At 47.0% G+C, this 24,515-nt stretch overlaps 2 protein-coding genes across 4 annotated transcripts; both read right to left on the bottom strand.

Annotated features, from left to right (window-relative positions):
- Positions 1-1,590: 1,590 nt before the first annotated feature.
- On the bottom strand, positions 1,591-5,044 carry Ube2c (ubiquitin conjugating enzyme E2 C). Its single transcript, XM_090352868.1, has 6 exons — positions 4,888-5,044; positions 4,501-4,528; positions 3,833-3,919; positions 2,303-2,507; positions 2,151-2,210; positions 1,591-1,845 (listed from the first exon to the last, which is right to left on the bottom strand). The coding sequence occupies exons 1-6, from the start codon at positions 4,986-4,988 to the stop codon at positions 1,787-1,789; spliced, it is 540 nt and encodes a 179-aa protein (XP_090208994.1). The 5' UTR covers positions 4,989-5,044; the 3' UTR covers positions 1,591-1,786.
- Positions 5,045-6,224: 1,180 nt separating this feature from the next.
- Dnttip1 (deoxynucleotidyltransferase terminal interacting protein 1) lies at positions 6,225-24,499 on the bottom strand. 3 transcript variants are annotated; one of them, XM_090352425.1, is made up of 13 exons: positions 24,338-24,499; positions 23,704-23,774; positions 21,719-21,815; positions 18,711-18,809; positions 13,296-13,364; positions 13,002-13,058; positions 12,682-12,740; positions 11,557-11,605; positions 9,114-9,172; positions 8,971-9,031; positions 8,347-8,418; positions 6,677-6,732; positions 6,225-6,567 (listed from the first exon to the last, which is right to left on the bottom strand). In XM_090352425.1, exons 1-13 carry the CDS (start codon positions 24,440-24,442, stop codon positions 6,429-6,431), a joined length of 993 nt encoding a protein of 330 aa, XP_090208551.1. In that variant the 5' UTR covers positions 24,443-24,499; the 3' UTR covers positions 6,225-6,428. The 3 variants fall into 3 exon arrangements, with proteins under 3 accessions (XP_090208551.1, XP_090208552.1, XP_090208553.1); XM_090352426.1 differs by having other exon boundaries at positions 11,557-11,602; XM_090352427.1 differs by lacking the exon at positions 24,338-24,499 and adding an exon at positions 23,855-24,173.
- Positions 24,500-24,515: the final 16 nt, after the last annotated feature.

The raw sequence follows: 24,515 nt of genomic DNA, 5'->3' as shown, positions 1-24,515 counted from the left end.
AGCTTGGCAGATGCCGGGAGATTGCAGCTGGCACTGGCTGGGGCTTAGATCTGAGTCTGGGTGAGCCGGTACCTCCCGAGGCTGCCTGGGGCTGTGGGTGGGGTGAGGATGCCCTCTTGGCTCTGAGCTCATCATCTCCTCCCTAGATTGCTGCCTCATCAGCCCTCCCTGCCTCTGGCCCCTTCCCCCGCTGCAGAGGGCCCAGAATAGGATGATCTCACTAAAATGAAATCTGCAATCTGATCTGGCCACCGCCCTGTTGAAAGTCCTTCAAGGCTGTCCCTTACCTCTAGAATATCCCAAAGCCAATTTCCTTCCACTCCTCTCACTCTTCCTACACAGCCTCCTCCTGATATGGATGTTGAGTGCATTTACAAGCCTGTGGGTCTTTGCACATCCATTTCTCTCTCCCTAGAATGCCCTTCCCTTTTTCTAGGCTTGGTAAATTTTTTAACTGACGAGAAAGGCAATGTGGCCTCCATCCCACATCAGAAACATCTCCTGGGACGTCTAGCTTTTGTGACTTTTTTACTTTCAAATAAACTTTACTCCGCTTGCTTTAAACAGAAGAAATTACAGCAAGATCTCAGGTGGGTCTAGTATAGGTACATTAAGATTGAGAAACAGGCTATGCCCAAGAGAAAACGGAGTCTACTTTAGACAGAAACACCCACGTTCCAATCCCAGACCTGACATCTCCCAATCCTTTTCACATGTTGATTGCTTAGGACAAAGGTGAGGGGTGTGGGCTAACAGGAGTGGAAGGGGCTTATGAGAACTGTGACAGACCAGCCACCTGCCCCTCTTCCTTCTGAGGTTTATACAACCAGCTGCTGGCAGAGCTGATCAGGTTGTGCCCAGGCAGAGATGCAAGTGGGTATTGGAGCACATTTGGGTGGCATGCTTCTTACAGAATCTGGGTGGAGCCCACCACCTCATCCTGCTCTTTCCAGTACACCCCCGGCCCACCATGCACAGGCCAGGGAAAACCTGGTCCAAGGGGCTGGGTCAGTGGGGGGCTGCAGCTAGAGGAGCCAATTTTGAAGCAAGGGTGGGCTCAGAGTTCAGTTTTGAGGGTTCTGACAGAGGAGGGGCTTTCCCCCAAGTCTGGGCCTCATCTTTCTGTCAGAAAGTGGGTAGCTAGCCCTCCCCCGACTCACACATGCTTCCCCATCCTTGGGTCTAGTTCACCCCATCTGAAACACAGTAGCGGCTATGCCACCATTCACTAACATTCCTGCTACATGTCCTAACTGTAGAAATAGGCATTATTTCTGGTGCTGGGGATTGTACCCAGGGTTCCACACAAGCTAAGCTTGTGTTGTGCAACTGACCTATGTCCCCAAGCCAAATAGGCATTGTTATGGTGAAAAAACTGATAAATGACCAGCTAGCACTTGGCCTCATTGCCAATTGGGCATTTATACCCCTTTAGAGACCAGCACCAAGCTCTGGCAAAGGATTTGCCCAGGAAGCACTATGCCCGCAGGTCCACCCTCAGTACCACAAACAGAACAAACTAACACAGAACCTCACCTCTCCCTACCACCAACACCTCTGACCTGTGAACAATGGCTAGGCAGCAACAGGTACAAAAACAACCAAAATGTTATTTATTTAATATACATTGCAAGGACTTAAGAGATTTAATTTAAAAAACAGAAACATAACAAAAACAATACCACAGCTCAAGATAACAAGAGTCCTATAGAGAGGTCAAGAAAGGAAAAGGACAGGCAGACTAAGGAAAACACAAGACAACAAAGGAGAGGCTAGACAGCTCCTGTCAGGGATCTTGGCTGGAGACTTGCTTTGAGTAGGTTTCTTGCAGGTACTTCTTGAAAGCTGGAAGGGAACAACAGGTGGGTGTCAGGTGAGTGACAGAGTCAGTTCATGAGGGTGGGTAAAGGGCGTCCTGAATAGGGGTGCGAGGCTAGGAAGGGAGGTGTGTGTAATTCCCCAGCTTAGCTTAGGATTTTCCTTGTGCTGTCAAGGATTCCCCAGAGCTTTGCTTCTAATGAGTTGGGGGCCAGACATTCTACCCAAAGCCCCCTCATAAAGATGGAAGGAGCACCAAGGCAGAGAAGGAGGCTGGCCATTGGCCACTGAGCTCAAGGAGAGGGATCACCTGGGGCTGGAGAGGGACGCACCTGTGGGGTTTTTCCAGAGCTCGGCAGCATGTGTGTTCAAAGGGCTTTCAATGTTGGGCTCTGTGGGCAGAAAGACGCAAGAGTCAAGGGGATGGAGGCAGTGAAACTAGATCCCTGACAAGTTTCCATGTTGGAGAGGCCTCTCAAGTCACCTCCTAGCAGGCTCTGGATGGAGAGCAGGATGGTCCTGACGTCATACAGGGCAGACCACTTGTCTTTGAGGATGTCCAGGCAGATGTTTCCCTGGGTGTCCACGTTGGGGTGGTAGCAAGGTGTGAGGAACTTCACCGTGGGGGCGTTGTAAGGGTAGCCACTGGGGAACTCCAGGGAGAGCTTATACCGCAGGTCTTCATATACCTGGCATTTAGAGAGAGGTGGGGTGTTGTCCCTCCCCTCAGTCCCATGTCCCCACCCAAGCCCCCACAAGTGAGCATTACAGTTGTTTATATAGAATGCACTTTGGTGCCAGTACTGGAACTTGATTCAGGGCCTTATTTTCTTTTTTTAAATTTTTGTCGGTTGTAGGGCTAAAATTCAGGGTTTGGTCACTGTTCTTGAGCTTTTTTGTCTAACTCTCTACACTTTGAGTTATAGCTTCGCTTCTGGTTTTCTGCTGGTTAACTGGAGATATGATTTTCAGATCTCGGCCTCACCAGTAGCTAGGATTATAGGCAAGAGCCACAGGCTGTGTGCGGCCTTGAGCTCTTACCTTTTTTGCACCAGGATAGTGCTCTATACATTAAGCCTATACACCTCCAGTTCCAGTAGTTTAATTTTTGCAAGTTAATAGGAGATAAGACTCTTACGGACTTTCCTGCCAAGACTGGCTTCCAAACTTGATCCATTTGATCTGGTGTAGTTAGGATTAAAGGTGTGAACCCACCAGTGGCTAGTGGGTTGGAACTTTTGAATTGGTCTGAGATTAAATAGTGGACTGGCTGATTCCCTCCTATCTGGTAGAGATACCAGTAACTCTTTGCTCTAATGACTATAAATTGGCACCCACAGAGCTACTAGACTGTGCTTTATTTTTATTCTTTAGTCCATTGTGGGGCTTCAACTCAGGGGCTGGGAGCTGTCCCTGAGCTTTTTGAGTTTTTTTGTGTATGTGGCACAGACAATCAAACCCAGGGCTTTGTGTATGCTAGGCAAGTATTCTACCAGTAGGCCACACTCCCTGAAGCTCTTATTCTGTTTACCTACTGTGGTCTGGTCCTGTAGTCAGCTTTAAATCTACCTTTGTGGCGTGTGTGTGTGTGTGTTCGTGCAAATGTACACATACCAGTCTTGGGCACTTGAACTCAGAGCCTGGGTGATGTCTCTTAGCTTCTCTGCTCAAGGCTAGTGCTCTACTACTCTAACCACAGTTCTACTTCAGGCTTTTTGGTGGTTAATTGGAGGCTCAGAGTTTCCCAGACTTTGTTGTCCTGGCTGGCTTTGAGCTGCAGTCCTCAAATCTCAGCATCTTGAATAGCTAGGATTATAATAGGCTTGATGCACTCAGTCTGAAACCCACCCTTTCACTGCACAAGAGGAGAGGAGGAGGAGGCAAGGTACGTGTGCAGGCTGGGGGTTGTTTTACGCAGCCCAAAGTGAAATGAAGCAGTTCTGGTAACTTGGATCTCATCCCGCCACTCCTAATCTCAGCACAGCTACACCCTCCCACCCCACCCTTCACTTACTGTGCCAGCTGCTCCATGGATAGTGCCTATCCATTTGAAAAGGTTGTCTGATTCAGGGAAGGCAGAAATCCCTTTGTCACCAGACATCTGGAGGAAGAAACACAACACTGTGGAGTAGACTTCTGGAGACACTCAAGGGGATGGGCATGCGAGCCGTGGTGTCATCACAGTCGGACCCCAAATAAAGCAGCCTGACCCACCGACAGAGGAAGGGGTTGTGGGAGATACAGGCACTCCAGGCAGCTATCATCTTATCACATGCCAGGAATTCAAATATACCTTATGTCACTGAAGGATTTGGATTTAATTTAGGTCTAATACAGCACAAGATTATTAGGAAGCAAAGATTTCAACAACATATCTAGAAACATCAGGTAGCAAATTGGTCAAGGATAAAACTTAGGGTTGGTTAGGAAGCCGGGATGGACAGGGTGGGGTAGACTTTGAACTGAGACAGCGTCACTGGGGATAGGGGACAGAACTGGGGGTCGAGACCGTTTAGGAAAAGGTGTGGGTGGGAGGAGGAGTGAGTTCTCAGAATGGAGTCACTTACATTGATCTCCCCACCCCTGTGTCTAGCGAGGAGCCTGATGTAGGAAGAGTTCAGATAATTGGGAGGGAGGTGGGAGGGTGGATCAATGGAGAAGTGAGAAGACTCGGCCACTCACCATGAGAGTCATCAGCTCCTGCTGTAGCCTGCAAGGAGAACTGAGGGTCACCTGGGAGGCTGGGTGGTGACCAGGTGGGGCACCTCGGCTCCCCAGTCTCTCCCGGGGACCCGTCTCGGAGGCGCCCCTTTCCCAGGGCCACTCTCACCTTCCGCGCGGAGCCTGGGCGCGCTGTCCCCCTGCCCAGATCCGGGCTCCTTCCCCCGCCCCGCCCCCGCCCGTGTTCCCCCGCGTCCTCGGGAGGTCCCCGGCAGCGTCCCCTCCGCCCTCCCGCCTCCCTTCAGGACATTTCCAGGAGCGGCGCGGGGTCGCCGAGGGTCCCTTGGTCCCTCAACTCGCACATGCTGCGGCAGCGGGGGTCCCCCGTGTGACGTCCGCATCACTTACCGCTTGCCCACAGGGCCCCGGGCGGCGCCCCCGCTCGGCTCGGCTCCTTTGCGGGAGGCGGCGACGCTGGCGGCGGCTGGGTCACGGTTTTGGGAGGCCATCGGGGCGGCGCTGGCAGGGAGACAGAAACTCCACACAGGGCAACTGCGGCGCTGCGGCCGCCCGCCCGCGTTTGAATCGTAACCCTCCGGCCGCGCCAGCCAATCGGCGGCTCGCTTAGTTTGATCCAACCAATGAGAGGGCTCCGTCGCCGCGCAGCTGCCGGGGCCACTCATCGGCGCGTCGCTATTGGGCGGTACGGGCCGCTGCAGGCCTCCGATTGGAAGGAGCGGCTGCCATTAATTAGCGAGGTGCAGCGGATAGGTGGCCTACGGAAGACGCCGACCATTAAAGGGCCTAGAAACCGTCCACGTGCTTCTGAAGGCCAAAGGCTGAGCTATCTCCGGGCTCCCAGCCCGCCCCACCTAGATCCCTTCTTCCTGGAAAGGGAGTGTCCCTTATTTGGCCGCACCAGTGTCCCAAACCGGAAGCTTTGCTAGCCTTCCCCTATTCCAATGGCTCTGGTATTGGGGTCCCTAGTATCTGGACGGGCAGGGGGAATTGGGAGACCCGAGGTTGATGATCCTTATCATCCCTCTCCAACCGCTTTGCTTTGTTACCGATCAGGTCAGTTAGTGCTTTAACCTGTAAAATGGGTAATAAAAGCAAAAGGGGCCAAGCACTGGGTAGTTCACACCTGTAATAATCCTTGCTACTCAGGGTGAAATCTGAGATCATGGTTTAAAGTGAGCCAGGGCAGGAAAGTCCCTTTGACCCTTACCTCCAATTAACCAATAGAAAACTGGAAGTGGAGCAATGGCTCACAGTGGTAGCTTGAGCAAAATAGGTCAGGGTCAGTGCCCAGGCTGAGTTCAAGCCCTATGACTGCTAAAAAAAAAAAAAAGAAAGAAAGAAAGAAAAAGAAAAAAAAAAAAAAAGCAGGGCTGGGAGTTTGGCCCACTGGTAAGAGTGCTTGCCTAGCATGCATGCAGGAAGACGCAGGTTCCAGGTTTGATTCCTTGGTCCTACACACAAAAAAAACAAAAAAAACCCCACCAAACCCCCCCCCCAAAAAACCCCAAACAGTGATTTTCCTTTGGTCTGTCATCATATCCCCAGGGGACTAGCTATCACATTCCACGACATCTTTACATTAGAGGAACAGGAGAGAAATGGTGTTCCCAGCTTGGACCCCTAAAACCTAGTCTGTGAGACAGGACAGGGGCACCTACTTCTAGAGTCCTTGGTATTTTGACAGCCCCCACAAGGTAAGCAGTAGAGCAGGCTCACCATGGGCATTTATTAAAAACTGTTTAATTGCTTCTTATTCCAAGAACTTTACAAATATCGAACCAATGTGCCAGTCCTGGGATGCTCTACAAACTCGCCCATGCACAGTTCAATGCTGCTGAGATGCGTCGAGAAGCAGTCTCAGGAAGGGCCTCAGCCATGCTGGGTGAAGAGGGTCTCGGAGGTACTGCCCAGTGTAGACAGGAGATGCCTCAGGTCTGTGGAGGTGCTTCAACAGCACGATGCTCATTCTCTGTCCGTAGTGTCTCCATGTACTTCCGCATCTTCTCAACCATCCAGGAGGGTAGGACAAAAGATTTCAGCTCCTCTAACTTCAGGTCCAGGCACCCTCTAGAACAGGCATTAGAAAGGAAGTTAAGAGCAAGGGAGGAAGTAGGCCCATCCTCACCTCAGGGCCGAGAGTGGTTGGTGTAGGGGATGGAGGGTTCGCTGGATTTACCTGTAGTCATCACTGGCAGCAAGATCACGGATGTCCTCCTCAATGAGAAGGTAGGCCTGCAGTGGGAGCGAGGGAGAGTGGTCACTGCCCCTGATGCATGGCAGTTCAGGCCCGTAATGCAGGCCTGTAATGCTTTCTTAAAGATCTGTCTAAAGTGGGGCTACTTGGGGCCGGGAGTTTGGCCAAGTAGTAGAGTGCTTGCCTAGCATGCATGAAGACTCAGGTTCGATTCCTCGGTACCACATACATAGAAAAAAAAAGCCGGAAGTGGTGCTGAGGCTCAAGTGGTAGAGCTCTAGCCTTGAGAAAGTCCAAGGACAGTACTCAGGCCCTGAGCTCAAGCCCAGGACTGGCAAAATAAATAAATAAATTGGAGCTATTTATTTTAGGTGTAAGAGGAGAGATGTTTAGTAGGAGAGAAAGTAGGAGTAAAGTAGGGAGAAACTGGGGAGTATTTCCTTGAGAAAATCTTTCATTTAAATAGCAACTATAGGAGGGAGAGCAAGACTGCCCCTGAATCTTGATTCTCAAATCCCAGCCTGCTGAATAGCTAGGATTACAGGGCTCCTAGCTAACCTCCCATATCAGGGCCTGCACAGAAGGCCTCAAACTGGCTGGGCTTGCTTTTGTTTGATCAAGACTGACAATCTTACCACGGAGCCACACCTCTAGCCACAATTTTCTAATTTATGTATTTTTCATATTATCAATGGTAAGCTCTCTAAAATATTTTGTGAAATAAAGCACGGGCATAGAGTAATAATTAAGAGGTAGCTTTCATTGCTGGTTTGCAAGGCCATTAGGTGACGTGCAGAGCAGTTACAGAAACAGGACTGAGTCCTCAGATGGGAGATGCGGCCATATGAAGGGCAGAGGCCTCCATGGCAATTTTAGGACACATACCTTAGAAAACATGTGTTTCCCAAGGTTGCTGCTGCAATAGGCTGGGAGCTCCAAGAAGAAGTGAGTATGGGAGGTGCTGCCAGGTGTGGCAAACACACGCCACTGCACATGCTAACTCCTACTGACAAGTGTTGTCTGCAGAACTGTGCTGAGAAAAGATTCTACAGCTGTGTCAGAAGAAAGGCGTTGCAATCAATGGGTAAACTCTACCCATGTACGTGAAGGAAAATTAGCATTACATGTAGCTGCCATTCCTATGCACAACTAATACAATGCAAAGCTGTGGTTTTGGGGAAATGAGGGAGGGGAAGGAGATAGCCTAAGCTGTAGATATGAGGAAGGGGATCTGTGTATTTCAACTTGCTCTATGGAATCTATGGAATATAGCAATGGCTTCCACAAGATTCCCTTCTTCCTTTTTTTGTCAGTCATGGGGCTTGAACCCTGGGCCTGGGGTGCTGTCCCTGAGCTCTTCAGCTCAAGACTAGTGCTCTACTACTTTCAGCCACAGCGCCACTTCTGGTTTTCTGGTAGTTAATTGGGGATAAGAGTCTCATGGACTTTCATGTCCGGGTTGGTTTTGAATCTCGATCCTCAGATCTCAGCCTCCTGAGTAGCTAGGATTACAGGCTTGAGCCACCGTGCTCCACCCTTCTCACATTCTTTGGGCTTAGAGCCTCCCAGTTTTGAAAGTGAACTGTCATTAACAGCCAGAATCCTGTTTATGGGGTGGGCCCCTAGCAGTGGTACATACAAACAGTCCTTACCATCTTCCCACCGGTTGCCCGCATATGATGCTGCTCAGCCAGCCAGTGCTTGTCCTGGGGGTCAGCTGCATACTGGGAGGAATGAAGTCAGGAGCAAACATTAAGCCTGGTGGGAGGGGCTTTTCTCTTGGTAAGAACCAAATCTTGTCTACCCTGTTAGATGCAGAGGGCTCACTAATCTCCTCAGAGATTAGGGAATGGGATTCTAACACAATTCCCAGAGACACAATGTACTTCTATTCCCAACTCCTTTCTTCCTTAAAACATACTATTGCTGGCGACTGGTTAATCACTTCAGTTCTCCCTCCCTCTGTTTGGAAGCACTTGGGAACCTGCACAGCATGTAGCAGATCTAGCCTGGGATACTGGAACCACAAAACTGGCTGTGAGGTTCTGGCAAGGGGCAATAAGCCTTATGCACAGATGCAAAACACATATCTAAGTGCATTACTGTTTTGATAGAGCTAGACCATTTAGATACTTTTCTTATTTTCAAACAGCAGCTCTTTCAACTGTGTTCGGGACACAATGTGTGGGAAACAGCTGGTCATAGTAAGTGGTGAGTACATCATGAAAGGAAAAAACGTGAGGTACAGGAGTGATCAGAACCCATCACTCACCTACCTTAAAGAGGTGTGGGTGCTTGATGTAGATTCTTCCTCTGGTGCCTCCCATCCCTAGGGCCCTACAAAATAAAAACTAGGTGGTAAGGGTCTAGTGGACCCTTGACCTGACCCCTCCATCAGCACTGAAGCTCACTGACTTACTTGTTGGCTCGGGATCCCAATACAAAGGTTGTAGATTCATTTAGCCGAGCTGGGTCCCACTGCACAAAAACAGAGGCTGGTGAGGCTGAGGTTTAATGGTGGAGGCTAGAACCACTCCTGCCCCTCTCCCATCACCATCTGTATACATTAGTCATCAGTTTATCCAGGACAGAGTATTTTCAACATGCCAGGCTGTGGGTTAGATGCTGAGGATAAAGATAAGATACAGTCTGTGTTCTCCAGGAGCCCAGACACAGATACAGCCAGCGTACTGTGCCAGGGGGCAATGACAAGGCAGAGGGCAGGGTGGGAGGACTGCCAAGTGGGCTGGCACAGCCAGGAAGTCTCCCCTGAAGAGATAATCCTGGAGTTCATTCTGATCGGGGAGCACAGGCGGAAGTGTGGAGAGGAGGAAGGAAGATATTCCGGAGAGGGCAGCTAGACGAGTACAGAAACTACAAGGCATTCTGTGTTACTAAAGAAGAGCAAGTACTAGAAGGCTGAATGAAGTGACAAAGGCTGAATGACATTCCAGACAGTGGACTTGGTGGGACAAGCTACCAGGCTGGGAAAGCTGCTCAGAGGTTGCTTGTAACAAGGCAGAACTGAAGATGATGAAAGCAGCAGTGAGGAAGAAGAGGGGAGAACTGCAATGCATTTGGAAGGTGGAGTAACTCAGGACTTGCTTGGATACAGGGATGTAGGGACAGGAACTGGCAAAGAAAATCAAATAAGGAGTGAAAAGATCTCTAAGGAAAGATTCTGACTTTAATTTTGGACCCTATTGTGTTTGAAATGCCTGTGGGACTTCCAGGCAGAGAGGAGGATATATAAAGTTTAGAGCACACAAGGGTGTGATAAAGACTAAGGAGTTGTCGCATGTAGCGGTCCTCAAAACCATAAAGTGGATCGTGGCACTCACTCAGAGAAGCTTTAAGAGAAGTGGACGGAGGAGAGAATTCTGGTGAGCACCTATTATAGGAGTCATTGCTGAGGAAGAAAACCGCACAAGACAGAGAAGGAAAGGTTAGAGAGAACAGAAGAATTCAGGAAAGCGGTCACCACCTTAAAGGCTACAGTGTTTTACAAGAAAAGCAGGATGACCAGAGAAAGCGGGAAGGCACAGGGTGGCCCCAACATCTCCAGGATGTAATTCCAATGAGAATGGGATACTTTTATTTACTTTACTGGGCATCACACTGGGCAGTTATTTGAACTATTGTTCTGCATGCAACAGAGTTTAATGGTGTCAAGAAACTTTGGACCTGAGACTGGGCTCTGTCACTTCCTACCTATGGATAGCATGAGTCTCAAGTGTGTTAACATGTAAGATAACTACAGAAAATGAGCTAATTTTTGAAGCCGGGCGTGGTGGCTCACGCCTGTCATCCTAGCTACCCAGGAGGCTGAAATCTGAGGATCAAGGTTCAAAGCCAGCCTGGGCACAAAAGGATCTGAGACTTTTTTTTTTTGCCAGTCCTGTGGCTTGAGCTCAGGGCCTGAGCGTTGTCCTTGGGCTTTCTCAAGGCTAGCACTCTACCACTTGAGCCACAGCACCACTTCTGGCTTTTTCTATGTATGTGGAGTGCTGAGGAATCGATCCCTGGTCTTCGTGCATGCTAGGCAAGCACTCTTACCACTAGGCCAAACTCCCAGCCCCTCTGAGACCTTTTTTTGGGGGGGCTAGTCGTGGGGCTTAAACTCAGGACCTGAGCACAGTCCTTGAGCTTTTCTTAAGGTTAGCATTCTGCCACGTGAGCCACAGCACCTCTTCCAGCTTTTTCTATGTATGTGGTACCAAGGAATTGAACTCAGGTCTTCATGCATGCTAGGCAAGCACTCTTACCACTAGGCCAAACTCTTGGCTCAACCTGAGACTCTTATCTCCATCTAACCTCCAGAAAAACAGGAAGTGAGGCTTGGCTCAAGGGTAAGGTGGTAGCCTTGAGCCGAAGAGCTCAGGGACAGCGCCCATGCCCAGAGTTCAAGCCCCCTGACCCACCAAAAAAAAAAAAAGAAAAAGGAAAAAAAAAAAGAAGAAATAATTTTTGCCCATAGGAGAAATTGTCTCAAAGGTTAGGAATAGAATTAACTTTGTTACAAAGATTAAGTGAGAAAAATCCACATGGGAAAGAGCCATATTAAGTCCCATATTAAGTAATGAGTAAAATATTAGTGAAGGCCTCAACTCTCTGTAGACATAGTATTAGGAAAGCACTATGTCCCCGGGCTACATGCCCAGCTGGGTTCCTAGTTTTGCCTCTCCTTGAAATTCTTACATACTGTCCTCTCTGGAGGCTAGGGGAGCAGGGGAGGACAGGGAAAATGGCTCTGGAATAGTGACCTCACTCGATATCCTCCCACTGTTCTCCCTGGTGGGGAGGCCCCAGGGCCTTGGCTATCAATTTGGGATGGTGGTTACTGCCACGCTCATAGAACGTACCTTGGGGCCTTCTCGGCGAATTGGTTCACAGGATTTTGGCTTCCATCTGCTTAGGAAGGGAAGACGACATGTGAATTTTCCAAGGGTGAAGGAAGTGCCTAAGATGGGGAGCAAGTGGTAGCTGTGGTGGAAGCCCCTCAAATACTCTCACTTTAGTCTCTGGTAACTCATTAGAAGGAAAGGGTTTTTAAAAGCACTGCTCCACAAGTCACTCTAGTACTGGCTCTGATATGACCTTGGTTTGCCCCAAGGCTGGCTGGGTTCAGCTTATCATGTGTCCAAAGGAGGTGGCAGCTGCATAGGATAACAGCCCTTCCCATCCTCTATCTGTGAGGAACCAAAGTGTTTCAGGAAGGAGATGAATCTAAGGGGTGATGGGTAATATAACTTCATCTGAGCCAGTCATTCAAAACCATCTGCAGGCCCCTTAGCTAGCCCCACGTAGCTTTCTGTACTGGTCTTCTATATATACAGTTTTCTTTGAAAAGGATTCTGCTGCTGCAACCCTGTAAATCACGGTCAAAGAGAAGGGATGGAGAGGTAGACACAGATGATGTTTGGTACAATGTAAGTTTTCTGTGTGACACTGTAGTAGTTTAGATACATGTCATAGTAAGTTTGTCCAAACTCAGCCTGTGCTGAACCATAGTGAACCATCGTGGCCTCTGGATGCTGCCGGATGCCGCTAGTCGGAGCTATGCATATGTAATGGCAGCGAGTAGGACCATCAGAAGTCTGAAAATGACCAGTTATTTGTTTTGCCCCTTCATCTTATGGTCTTTGGGAAATAATTCTGAGAGTGTTCTTTTACCTGCCAAATGAGTATCTTTTTTAGAGGGTGGCTATTAGGATTAGGAGGTAGTCTATACAGTATTTAGGTCAGCTATTGTGTTCAATATACACTATAAATGAAACAAGTCTGGTGTTTAGTCAAACTGGACTCAGTTGTTCTGGGGCAAGACCAGATAAAACGATTTCCTTCTCAATGCCCCCTTCAGCTAAGGTCTTCGAAGGTGATGTAAGCAGATGGACTAATTTCGCTGGATACAATGGGGGCTCTTCCCTTGGGGCCTCTCTTTTCCTCTGTTACCTTCAGCTCTTACCACACTGGGGGCCTCTACTCACACCATGCCAGACGCTGCCCGGTCATTTGACAGGATGTGTCCAGGAGGCCGTCCTTTCCTCTGCCACCAAGAAGAGCTGTCAGTGCACTGTGAAAACACTTCCCTACCCCTCACCCCACACTGGCAGGCTCAGGGTCCCTTGGTGAAGATGGTTTGCCAAAGAGACCAAATAATGTGTGGGGCGGGACCAGCAGGGAGAGTATGACTTTTCTGGGGCTCCTGCTTCTCTGTGTGGGAAGGCTCAAGGCCAAGGACACAAGGAAGCCCACCTCCTTTCTCTTTCCTGGTTAGAAAAACTCAACAGAGAAATGAGTTACTTACCTTTTTGGGAATGGGGCTCCCTCGGTGGGCACACTCCTCTTCTGTTTGCCGCCCACGCTGGAGGGAGAAGGCAGGGGAATTGGTGGAAGGCTGGAACCTGGGAGCAGCAGGTCTTTGGGGGTTGTAGGAGACAAAGCTGCAGGCCCAGGCCATGGAAGCCCATCCACCACGACGCTATTTGGAACTGGTCTCACCAATGGGTGGTACATGAAATGCCTTGGGCCCCTGAATTCCAGCTGTGTCCCGGCCTGACTGCTCTCCCCCTCCTATACCCTGGCCCACAGTGACTCTAACCTTTATCCCTGGAAGTTCGTGGGCCAATCTAGGTATTACTTTTTCTCCATCTGAAAAGAGCAACTTGGCCTGAAAAGGAGAGAGAGAGAGAGAGAGAGAGAGAGAGAGAGAGAGAGAGAGAGAGAGAGAGAGAGAGAGAGGAGAGTTAGCACTCATTTTGGTGGGTAAATATAAATATACCCTTACCTCCATTTTTGTAAACACAATTCCAAAGGTTACAACCTGTCTACAGTTAATACAAAAGAATGGGTGCATATCCTTTTCTTTCAAGGAGCAAAATCAAAAGCATAGAACATGTACTTCTTTACAAAAAGTAGATATGGGGCTTCCTTGGTGGACACATTCCTCTTCTGCCTGCTGATCATGGTGGAAGAAAAGAGAGGGAATCAGTGTAAGGCAGGCAGCCATCCATCCATCCATTATCCATCCATCTTAAAAAAAATGAATGATTATTGTTGAAAAGCTAGTAAGTAAACAAAATTAAGAAATTAAACTTGAGGGGCCGGGAGTTTGGCCTAGTGGTTAAAGTGCTTGCCTAGCATGCATGAAGACCCGGGTTCGATTCCTCGGTACCACATACATAGAAAAAAGCCGGAAATGGTGCTGAGGCTCAAGTGGTAGAGCTCTAGCCTTGAGAAAGCCCAAGGACAGTGCTCAGGCCCTGAGCTCAAGCCCAGGACTGGCAAAAAAAAAAAAAAAAAAAAAAAAGTAGCTAGGATTACAGGTGTGAGCCATGGCGCTGGGCTGGACGCACATTTTTCCACAGACCTTCCCTGGCCACTTTTTGTCCCCTTTGCTGGCTTCTCCTCCTTAGTGTGGTTCTTTCTACTCCCTCCTTTCTCAGTAGACATTTTTTTCCCCTCCCTTTTTTGTCAGTCATGGGTCTTGAATTCTGGGCTTGGGCGTTGTCCCTGAACTCTTCAGCTCAAAACTGGCACTCTACCATTTGTGCCACAGAGCCACTTCCAGTTTTTCGTGGTTAATTGGAGATGAATCTCATGAACTTTCGTGCCTGGCCTGGCTTTGAATCATGATCCTCAGATCTCAGCCTCCTGAGTAGCTAGGGCTACAGATGTGAGCCACTGGTGCTCAGCCTCATTAGACATTTTATCTGTTTCCATCTTTGTTCAGTTTCAATGAACGTTTATAAACTGATTATGTATGTATGTACCTTAGATTTTTCTCAGTCTCCTGAGTGTTGGGATTAATAATGTACCACCATATCTAGCCTTCATAATTTTTTTCTATTCAATCTTATTTGTTAGTTTATGCTTGTACTGGGGCCTGAACTCAGGACCTCATGCTCTTACTTCGCTTTTTCTGCTAAGGCTGACATCCTACCACTTGTGTCAACTATCACTTCCCGCATTTTGCTGGATCTAAGAGCCCCACGGACTTTCCTGCCTTGGCTGGTTCTGATTGTGATCTTCAGATCTCAGCCTCCTGAATAGCTAGGATTATAGTTGTGGCTCTTCAGGAAGCTGGGATCTGAGGATCTCAGTTCAAAGATAGCCAGGGGAGAAAAGTCCCACCATTTACCTCCCTGGACTTCTTTTTTTCTGGTTCTGGGGATTGAACTCAGGGCCTAGGTGCTGTCCCTGAGCTTCTTTTTGCTCAAGGTTTGTGCTCTACCACTTGAGCTACAGATCTACTTCCAGCCTTTTCTGTGTATGTGGTACTAAGGAATGGAACAGAGGGCTTCATGAATGATAGGCAAGCATTTTACCACTAAGCCATATTCCTAGCCCCTCAAACTCTTATCTCTAATTAACCACCAGAAAACTAGAAAGAGAACTGTGGTTCAAAGTGGTAGAGAGCTAGCCTGAATAAAAAAGCTCTGAGATAGTGCCCAGGCCCTGAGTTCAAGACCTATGAAAAATAAGACAAGGCCAAAAAGATTTGCTCTAGAATTTTTGTTTTATCTGGTTTCATAATAGATGAGGATGAAACTCTTTGGGCTTTTACTGGCCCTGTGCTCTGATTCCGAGCATCAACCTTCTGTGTTCCATACTCTGGCTTCTTAGTTACATCAATATTGCTAAGGGGCCAATACTAGTGGACACAGGGTGGGAGGACCAGGATTTGGAAAGGTACAACCACTGACTGAGCAAGTTACCTCCCTTAGCTTCAGCTTCTTCATCTCTACCTTTTATTCCACTTCCTCAGTAATCTTCTAAGTACCCTTTCAAATCTCATGGTAGATAGAGAAATATATATATATATATATATATATATATATATATATATATATATATATTTGCCAGTCTTGGAGCTTGAATTCACGACCTAAGCGCTGTCCTTGGGCTTTCCTTAAATCTAGTGCTCTACCACTTGAGCCACAGCACCACTTCCGGTTTTTCTATGCATGTGGTTTTTCTTTTCTTTTTTTTTTTTTGCCAGTCCTGGGCTTGAACTCAAGGCCTGAGCACTGTCCTTGAAGCCTCAGCACCACTTCTGGCTCTTTTGTTCTATGTATGTGGTACTTGGGAATCGAACCCGGGTCTTCGTGCATGCTAGGCAAGCACTCTACCACTAGGCCAAACTCCCAGCACCCTGCATGTGGTTTTTCTATGCATGCTAGGCAAGCACTCTACCACTAGGTCAAACTCCCAATCCCCCCCCCCCCCCCCCCGCCCCGCCCCTGATGCCAACAATCCCTATTAATAACAGCAGCTGACACATCAAGCAGGTTCTCTGCTGTTTCAGGAACAGTCATTTATAGACTTGATGTCATGCCTGCTGACCACACCTGACTGGCAGGGACTCAGCAAGGGTGCTGATCCCCATGACATCAAAGGAGCTGTGACTAATTGAAGGTGATACTGAGCAGAGGTGAGACAGAGCTCAGCTTCTGAGTCAAAAAAAAAACTCCCTCCTTTTTTGGTCTGCCTCATTAATTTCATTTTTTCTAGTTTTATTGAGGTTGACAAACTGAAGTCGTATAATTTAAGGCAAACAATGGGATAATTTGACATATATACGTAGCTATACATATATTTTGATGTATCTAACCAGTACATCCACACTATATAGTTGCCTCTGTGAGTGTGTGTGTGTGTGTGTGTGCACACGCACTTATGATTATGAACATCTTTTTTTTGCATTTGTTTGGCCCTGTGTGCTTGAACCTGGGTCTGAGCACTGTTCCTTAGCTTTTTTGCTCAAGGCTAGTATCAGCCAGGGCAAAAAGTTCATGAGAATTTTTTTTTTTTTTTTGCCAGTCCTGGGCTTGAGCTCAGGGCTTGAGCACTGTCCTTGGACTTTCTCAAGGCTAGAGCTCTACCCCTTGAGCCTCAGCACCACTTCTGGCTTTTTTTCTATGTATGTGGCACCAAGGAATTGAACCCGGATCTTCGTGCATGCTAGGCAGGCACTCTACCACTAGGCCAAACTCCCGGCCCGTTCATGGTTCATGAGAATTTTATAGCCTGAAGTGGCTCAAGTGGTTTGGCCTTGGCTTTGACTGAAAAAGCTCAGCGTGCAGGCCCTGAGTTCAAGTCCTAGTTCTAGCAGACAAACACACATACAAAAAGTCTCACAAGCCAGGCACAGGTGGCTCACACCTATAATCCTAGCTACTCAGGAGACTGAGATTTGAGGATTGCATTTTGAAGCCAGCCTTGGCATGAAAGTCAGTGAGACTCTTTATTTGCAATAAATTACAGAAAAAGCCAGAATGGGTGCTTTGGCTCAAGTGGTAGAGCACTAGCCTTAAGCACAGAGAGGCTCAGGAATAGCACCCAGTCCCCAAGTTCAAGCCCTAGGATTGGCAGAAAAGAAAAGTTCCACAGACTTTCTTGCCCCAGCTGGTTTACAACTGATTTCTCAGGTTTGTCTCTCCTCAGTAGGTAGGATTATAGGTGTGGGCCTCTTAACAGAGCCAAGCTGAATTATCTTTTCCTTAAATGTTTTGTTTGTTTTACTCATTTATTTTTTGCCAGTCCTGAGGCTTGATCTCAGGCTAGCACCCTGGGCAATATCCTTGAGTTTTCTCAGGGCTACCATTGTACCCTTGAGCCACAGCACCACTTCTGGCCTTTTTCTTTGTATGTGGTACTAAGGAACCGAACATAGGGCTCTGTGAATGCTAGGCAAGCACAACATCACTTGGCCACACTCTGGCTCTGTTTTTTGTTTTTCTTTCTTTCTCTCCTCTCCGTTGGTAGAGATACACACACACACACACACACACACACACACACACACACACACACACACACGTATGTATTTGTCCATTGTTGGGCTTGAACTTGGGGCTTGGGCGCTATCCCTGAGTTCTTTTGCTCAAGGCTTGCACTCTACCATTGTGAGCCATAGTGACACTTTCAGTTTTCTGATTTCAGAATTTTTTTTTTTTTCCGGGTTGTGGGGCTTGAACTCTGGGCCTGGGCACTGTCCCTGGGCTCTTCAGCTCAAGGCTACTGCCCTACCCCTGGAGCCACAGCACCACTTCTGACATTTTCAGTTTTCTGGTGGTTAACTGGAGATAAGAGTTTCATGCGCTTTCCTGCCTGGGCTGGCTATGAACTGTGATCCTCAGATCTCAGCCTTATGATTACATGTGTGAGCCACCAGTGGCTGTGTGTGTGTGTGTATGTGTGTGTGTGTGTGTGTGTGTGTGGTATAAAATGGTTTTTTGTTTTTTTGGCTGGTTGTGGGGCTTGAACTCTGGGCCTGGGCGCTATCTCTGAGCTCTTCAGCTCAAGGAGACTGCCATACCCCTGGAGCCATAGTACCACTTTCCGGTTTTCTAGTGGTTAATTGGAAATAAGAGCCTGGAGAACTTTACTCCCTGGGCTGGCTTTGAACTGTGATCCTTAGATCTTAGCCTCCTGAGTAGTTAGGATGACAGGCGTGAGCTATCACACCTGCTTTTTTTTTTTTTGGTGGTATACATAATGTGTCTATCATCATTCCTGGCTCATACTATTTTTCTTTCCTTCTCTGTTGGCAAGCAGTCCAAGCCTCATCTGGATATAAGCGACTTGCCGGGCAGTTTTTTAAATTACAATGATGATAAGATCACATTTCTTTCTCTTCCTCCTCTTCTTCTTTGTCAATATGGACTGCTTCATGAATTCATTTGCCTTCCAATCTTAGTGTATGTACTGCTAGATCACATTTCTTTTCTTTTTTCTATTTGTGGGTCATGGGCTTGAACTCGACTTGGGCGCTATCCTTGAGCTCTTAAGCTCAAGGCTACCACCCTACCCTTGAGCCAAGCCCCACTTCCTGTATTATAGAGATTAATTGGAGATAAGTCTCAGGTCCTTTTGTGCCCGGGCTGCTGGCTTTGAACCTTGATCCTTAGATCTCAGCCTCCTGAGTAGCTAGGATTACAGATGTGAGCTACCACCTGGCTCCTGGATCACATTTCTTAGTAGAGGCCCAAGTCTGCGATCCTGTTGGTCTTACCTGCTCCAGGCAGCTCCGACAGGCTTCCTGGATCAGCTGCTCTGTGTCAACCTCTTCTCCAACATTGTCCCGTACATTGAGTGCCGCCTTCTGGAAGAACTAGGGAAGTAAATGAAAGGTCATTTGCATCAACCAGAAGAAAAAAAAATAATACAACAAAAGCTTTTATCCTACCCTATACTGAGGGAAAAAGTAATTATGAAGAGGGTTGGAGATCAGACAGATTTAGATTCCTATGGCAGGCTCTAGCTCCCTCCTCTACTCCCCCTCTTAAGAACTTGATCACAGAAGTACTCAAGGGAATAATATACATGCAGAGCAAAATCCAAAAATAACCTAAATGTTCAAACACAATATATCTATACAACTAAATATCATGAAAACATTAAAAATCACATAAAGCAGCTGGGTGCCACTGGCTCATGCCTTTAATCTTAGCTACTCAGGAGGCTGAGCTTTAAGGGTTATAGGTTGAAGCCAGCTGGCATAGGGAAGTCCATGAGACACTTATTTCCAGTTAACCACAAAAAAGCTAGAAGTGATGGGGCCAGGAGTTTGTCCTAGTGATAGAGTGCTTGCCTAGCATGCACAAAGACCTGAGTTGAAGTCCTTCGTATCACATACATAGAAAAAAAAGCCAGAAGTGGTGCTGTGGTTCAAGTGGTAGAGCTCTAGCCTTGAGAAAATCCAAGGACAGTGCTCAGGCCCTGAACCCAAGCCCAGGGCTGGCAAAAAAATAAAAAAATAAAAAAGCTAGAAGTGGCGTTATGTTTCAAATAGTAGAGCTCTAGCCTTGAGCAAAAAAGCCAAGAGCACAAGATCTTAAATTTAAACCCTAGTATCAGCACCTGTGCTCATACATGCATACATATACATGCACACTGCATAAAAACATACACATAGACCATAGTAAGAATAGCATAGGAAGTATGGCAACAGAGTGAGCTATTAGATTTGAGAATGAGGTAAAATCATGAATAAAGCATTTCCAAACACTGTCGTAGATATGCAGACCAACACAACCTTCTTGCAGAATATTTCATTTTCCTGTTATCCTCTAACCCCATCTCTAGGAATTATCGTCCAGCAATATCTGCACATGTGAACAAAGTCACACATTTTCAGTATTCACTATAGAACTGTCTGTAATGGAGAAAAACTCAAAATAGTTTGAATGTCCCAGGTACTAGGTAATTAAATTGTGGAGCACCCATAAAACATACTATTCTATAACTACTACCAATGAGTCAGGATGAGCTATTGTGATGTGAACTAGCAATGTGACTAAAATATATTATGTAAAATAAATTAAGTTGCAGAACAGTATGTGTAAATAATCTTTTTTTTTTTTTCCCCTCACAGTCCTGGGACTTGAACTCAGGGCCCTGGACATTGTTCCTGAGCCTTTTTTGCTCAAGTCTAGCAATCTACCACTTGAGCCACAGTGCCACTTTGGGTTTTTTCTGTTTATGTGGTACTGAGGAATCAAACTCAGGGCTTCATGCATGTTAGCAAGCATTCTACCACTAAGCCACTTTCCCAGCCCCAAAATAACCTTAAAACAACAAATACATGCACACATACAATTCTGATGGACTAACAGATATCCTTGTTAACAGTGGTATCTCTGAAAAATGAATTTTACTGACTTTTAGCTGACTTTTGAAATTTGTTATTGTAAAGGTGATGTATTGAGGGGTTCGTTACATAAATCAGAGTACATTTCTTTTTGAATGTCATCCAATCTGTATGAATGTATGTATGTATGTATGTATGTATGTATGTATGTATTTATTTTTGTCAGTTGTGGGGCTTGAGCTTGGAGCATGGGTGCTGTCCCCGAGCACTTCTGTTCAAGGCTAGCCACTCTAGCACTTTGTGTCCTAGAGCCACTTTTGGTTTTCTGGTTTTCACTGAAGATTAACAGCCCTATAGACTTTCCTTTGAACCGTGATCCTCAGATCTCATCATCCTGAGTAGCTAGGATTATAGATGTAAGCCATCAGCACCCAGCTCCAATCCTATTTTTTTTTTTAAATAAATATATTTGGACCCAGAAGTGTGGCCTAGTGGTAGAATGCTTGTCTAGCATGCATGAAGCCCTGGGTTTAATTCCTCGGTACCATCTACACAGAAAAAGGCACAAAGTAGTGCTGTGGCTCAAGAGTGCTAGCCTAGTCCTGAGTTCAAGTCCCAGGACTGGCAAAAGAAAAAAAGTGTGTGTGTGTGTGTGTGTGTATGTATATGTATATATGTACAGACATACACACACACACACACACACTTTTCTTCAGTGGTACTAGGGTTTGAATTCAGGGCCTCATGCTTACTATGCAAGTGACACTAACACTTGAGTCATGGCCTTAGCCCCCTTTTTTAGCTTTGCTTTGCAGATATGGCCTTATGCTAGCTTTGCCAGGGCTACCTCCAATTGCAAATTTCAGTCCTGCGATCTTTACCTCTTGAGTAGCTAGAACTATAGGTGTACTCTCATACCAAGCATTAAAAAAAAATTAGCTTATATCAGTTATACAGAAGAGGATTTCATTGTTATATTTCTATATGTTTATAATACATTCTAGTCAATCTCATCCTCTGTATCACTCTCCCTTCCCTGTTTCCCAAAAAGATTTTCTTTTATTAAAGAATTTATTAAAGTTGATTGTTACATCATATTTTAAATGACAAGTTCAAGAAGGGAGTCTCTATTTACAATCACTAGGACTTAGTATTTAGAACTTAATCAAAATTAGGCTAAGGGTTTGTATGTCATAGAAACATATTAATTTATGAAATAAAACATTATGTCTATAGAGTCATAGGTTCCAAAAAGATTTTTAACAAGTTTCATTGCTGGCTTGCATTAAAAAAAATTTTTTTGTGTGTGTGTGACAGTCCTGGGGCTTGAACCCAGGGCCTGGGAGCTGTCCCTTAGCTTTTTCTTCCCCTCCCAGTGCTGGGGATCAAATCTCAAATCCATGCTGATTTTAGTCCTATGGCCCTCTTACCTTCATGTACTTGTTGAAGACAGTCTGGATCTCTTCGTTGATACTAGGCTGCAAGACAGCTCGGAGGAGATCCATGGAGATGGCAGGATCTGTGAAACTGTTCAACAGGGAGACAGAATCAGGGAATGTGTTCCAAACATATCCTTTTCCAATTTGCTCAGTCAATTATTGACACAGGACTTTTTTTTTTTTGTGGGTCATGGGACTTGAACTCAGCCTGGGCGCTGTCCCTGAGCTCCTTTGTTTGTTTGTTTTGCCAGTCCTGGGCTTGAATGTCCTTGTACTTTCTCAGGGATAGAGCTCTACCACTTGAGCCTCAGCACCACTTCCCGCTTTTTTCTATGTATGTGGTATAGAGGAATCGAACCCGGATCTTCGTGCATGCTAGGCAAGCACGCAACCACTAGGCCAAATTTCCAGACTGTCCCTGAGCTCTTCAGCTCAAGGCTACCACCCTACTCTTGAGCCAAGCTCCACTTTCAATTTTGTAGGGGTTAATTGGAGATAAGAGTCTCAGGTCCTTTTGTGCCCAGGCTGGCTTTGAACCTTGATCCTCAGATCTCGGCCTCTTGAGTAGCTAAGATTACAGGTGTGAGCCACCGTGCCCGACTGACACAGGACTCTTTTAACAGCAATACCAGACTGAAAATCAGCTATGTGCTAAGATTCTATGCACGTCACTTGCTCTCATACTTATGAAGTAGCTATTATTTTTAGTTTTATGAAATAGTTATACGGAAAAGTATATTTTAACAAATATTTACAGTGAACATTCATTTAATTATTATTCTGATTTAATATAACCAGCCAATATTGGGGCTCGAACTCAGGGCCTTGTATAATTGCTTGGATTTTTTTCACTTAAAGCAGTTGCTCTACTACTTGAGTCATACCTCCACTTCTGGCTTTTTGCTGGTTAACGTGAGATAAATATCTCTTGGATTTTTCTGCCTGGGCTGGTTTCAGACTGTGATCTCAGCATTTTGATGACAGGAATGAGCCATCAGCACCCTGACCAAAGACTCCAAAGACCTATTTTATGCTCTCTCCCCTCCTTGAGCTGGTTACTATTATTAGTCCCATTTTGCAGCTGAGAAAACAGAGGCTCAGAGATGTTAAGGAACTTTCCCAAGGTTAGCCAATTAGTAAATGTGAGTGTCTACATTGGAATAAAGCTGTGTGAGGGCTGGAAACGTGTCTCAAGTGGGAAAGGCCCTACCTAGTAAGCCATGAGTTGAAATACCAGTATCACAATACCAAACCAAACAACACTGCAGTTGTCTGATTCCAATGTCTATACCCTTAATCTCCACACTATAGAGCCAGTCAATGTTAGGTGTGGGAGCTCTATAAGGAATGAATGACTCAGAATTACGGATATGTGAATGGCCCTGCAGGACTGCTTTGCTGAGAAAGTCCCAAGCATTACATAGCCACCTTGCTTTTATTAGCCTTGGCTAACAAGCCAAGGGTAACAATGAAGTAAGGAGTTAGGAGTAGGGTCACACAATGTTTTCTTCCTAATTAAGACCTAATCCTCCTTATTTTTTTGAAGAATGGTTAAGGGGGGAGGAGAGTAAGCATAACCTCATGAACTCTGGCACCCCCTTATGCTTGGTATGTTCAGTATATGCAGTCCATGAGGATGTGCAGATCTGAACTTTTCCAAGTCTATTTGTTCAGAGGGCTTTTGTTCCACCCTAGCTAATGATTACTAGCTCTCCCACAATTGGGGATTTTCAATATTGTTAAATTTATCACTACCCCAATTTTGTAGATTAGTTCCTAAGAGTAAGTAAGTGACTTGTCTAAGGTCACATCACCTTTTCTTCTCTCTCTGTCTCTCCCTCTCTCTCTCTTTCTTTTTTTTTCCAGTTCAAAGCTTCAGCCGCTGGGCTGTTGATCTGAGCCTTGCATTGCGGGCCTCCAAAGCTCTAATCCAAGTCAGTGTCTCATATAGAAGTCCCACCCAGGGCCAGCCTTACCTGGTCGTCATCTGTGAGCGGCGGCCCCTTCGCTGCACCTGTCGGTGCTTTATCATTATGTTCCAAGGGTTCTGTGGGGATCAAGACAGCAAAGGTCACCGAGGCCCGGGACTCTGGGGTGGGAGGGAGAGGCGTGGGTGTGGGGTCAAACCTCGGCATCCCTACTTCTCAGATTTGTTTATTTATTTTTGCCACCTCTCCTACTTTGGGATAACCGGGAAGGAAGTGGTTTGAAGGTCTTGACGGAAATGAGGACGTTTCCCGACTCTTCTGGAAGGGTAGTAGGAAGAGAAGCAGTGATTAGCGGTGGTCTACTCTGTGGCAGGTGACGTGCCGAGTGCTTCACCGACGTGTATCGTCCCGTCCCTACAATTCTGTGAGGCGGGTGACAATCATCTCCATTTTATGGAAAAGAAACTTGACGTTCAGGGCGGGCCGGGACAGGCCCGCCCAAATCACTCAGCCAGGAATTCGGCACCAGAATTTGCACCCAGGTCGTCGGATTGCGAAAACCGCAATCCTTGGGCGGCAGCAGCCGCAGCAGCCGCCGCGTTCTTTCGCCCGCGGGCCAGGGTCCCGGGAGCCCCGAGGCCCTGCCCGGCCCGAGCCCAGGTCTCACCGGGGGCGCCCTCACCGTGAGAACCAGCTGCCCGGCTGCGCCCGCATCTCCCAGCTCGAGGCTGCCCCGCTCGGTCCCGCCGGGTCCCCGCGGCTGCTCAGCGTCGCCCGTGGCCCCCATGGCGTCCTCGACCCCACAACTTCAGCTCGGCTCTGCCACCGGCCGGAAAGTGGCGCCGTGACGTCACCGGGGC

This window comes from Megascapheus bottae, chromosome 18 (assembly GCF_031878675.1).
Source record: "Megascapheus bottae isolate mThoBot1 chromosome 18, mThoBot2.hap1, whole genome shotgun sequence".
NCBI lineage: Eukaryota > Metazoa > Chordata > Mammalia > Rodentia > Geomyidae > Megascapheus > Megascapheus bottae.
Note: the sequence above shows the minus strand (reverse complement) of the source record. Positions and strands in the feature narration are given on the sequence as shown.

Bases quoted from the DNA above. Each gene is read 5' to 3' on its own strand.
- Ube2c (XM_090352868.1), bottom strand. From the start codon at position 4,988: ATGGCCTCCCAAAACCGTGACCCAGCCGCCGCCAGCGTCGCCGCCTCC. The intron at 3,920-4,500 runs GTGAGTGGCCGA...TTCTTCCTCCAG, and splicing joins AGGAGCTGATGACTCTCATG to ATGTCTGGTGACAAAGGGAT. The intron at 2,211-2,302 runs GTGACTTGAGAG...TTCTGCCCACAG, and splicing joins CATCCAGAGCCTGCTAGGAG to AGCCCAACATTGAAAGCCCT.
- Dnttip1 (XM_090352425.1), bottom strand. From the start codon at position 24,442: ATGGGGGCCACGGGCGACGCTGAGCAGCCGCGGGGACCCGGCGGGACC. The intron at 13,365-18,710 runs GTAAGACCAACA...TCTCCTTTTCAG, and splicing joins GTCGGAGCTGCCTGGAGCAG to GCCAAGTTGCTCTTTTCAGA. The intron at 6,733-8,346 runs GTAAGGACTGTT...CTCCCACTGCAG, and splicing joins GGGCAACCGGTGGGAAGATG to GCCTACCTTCTCATTGAGGA.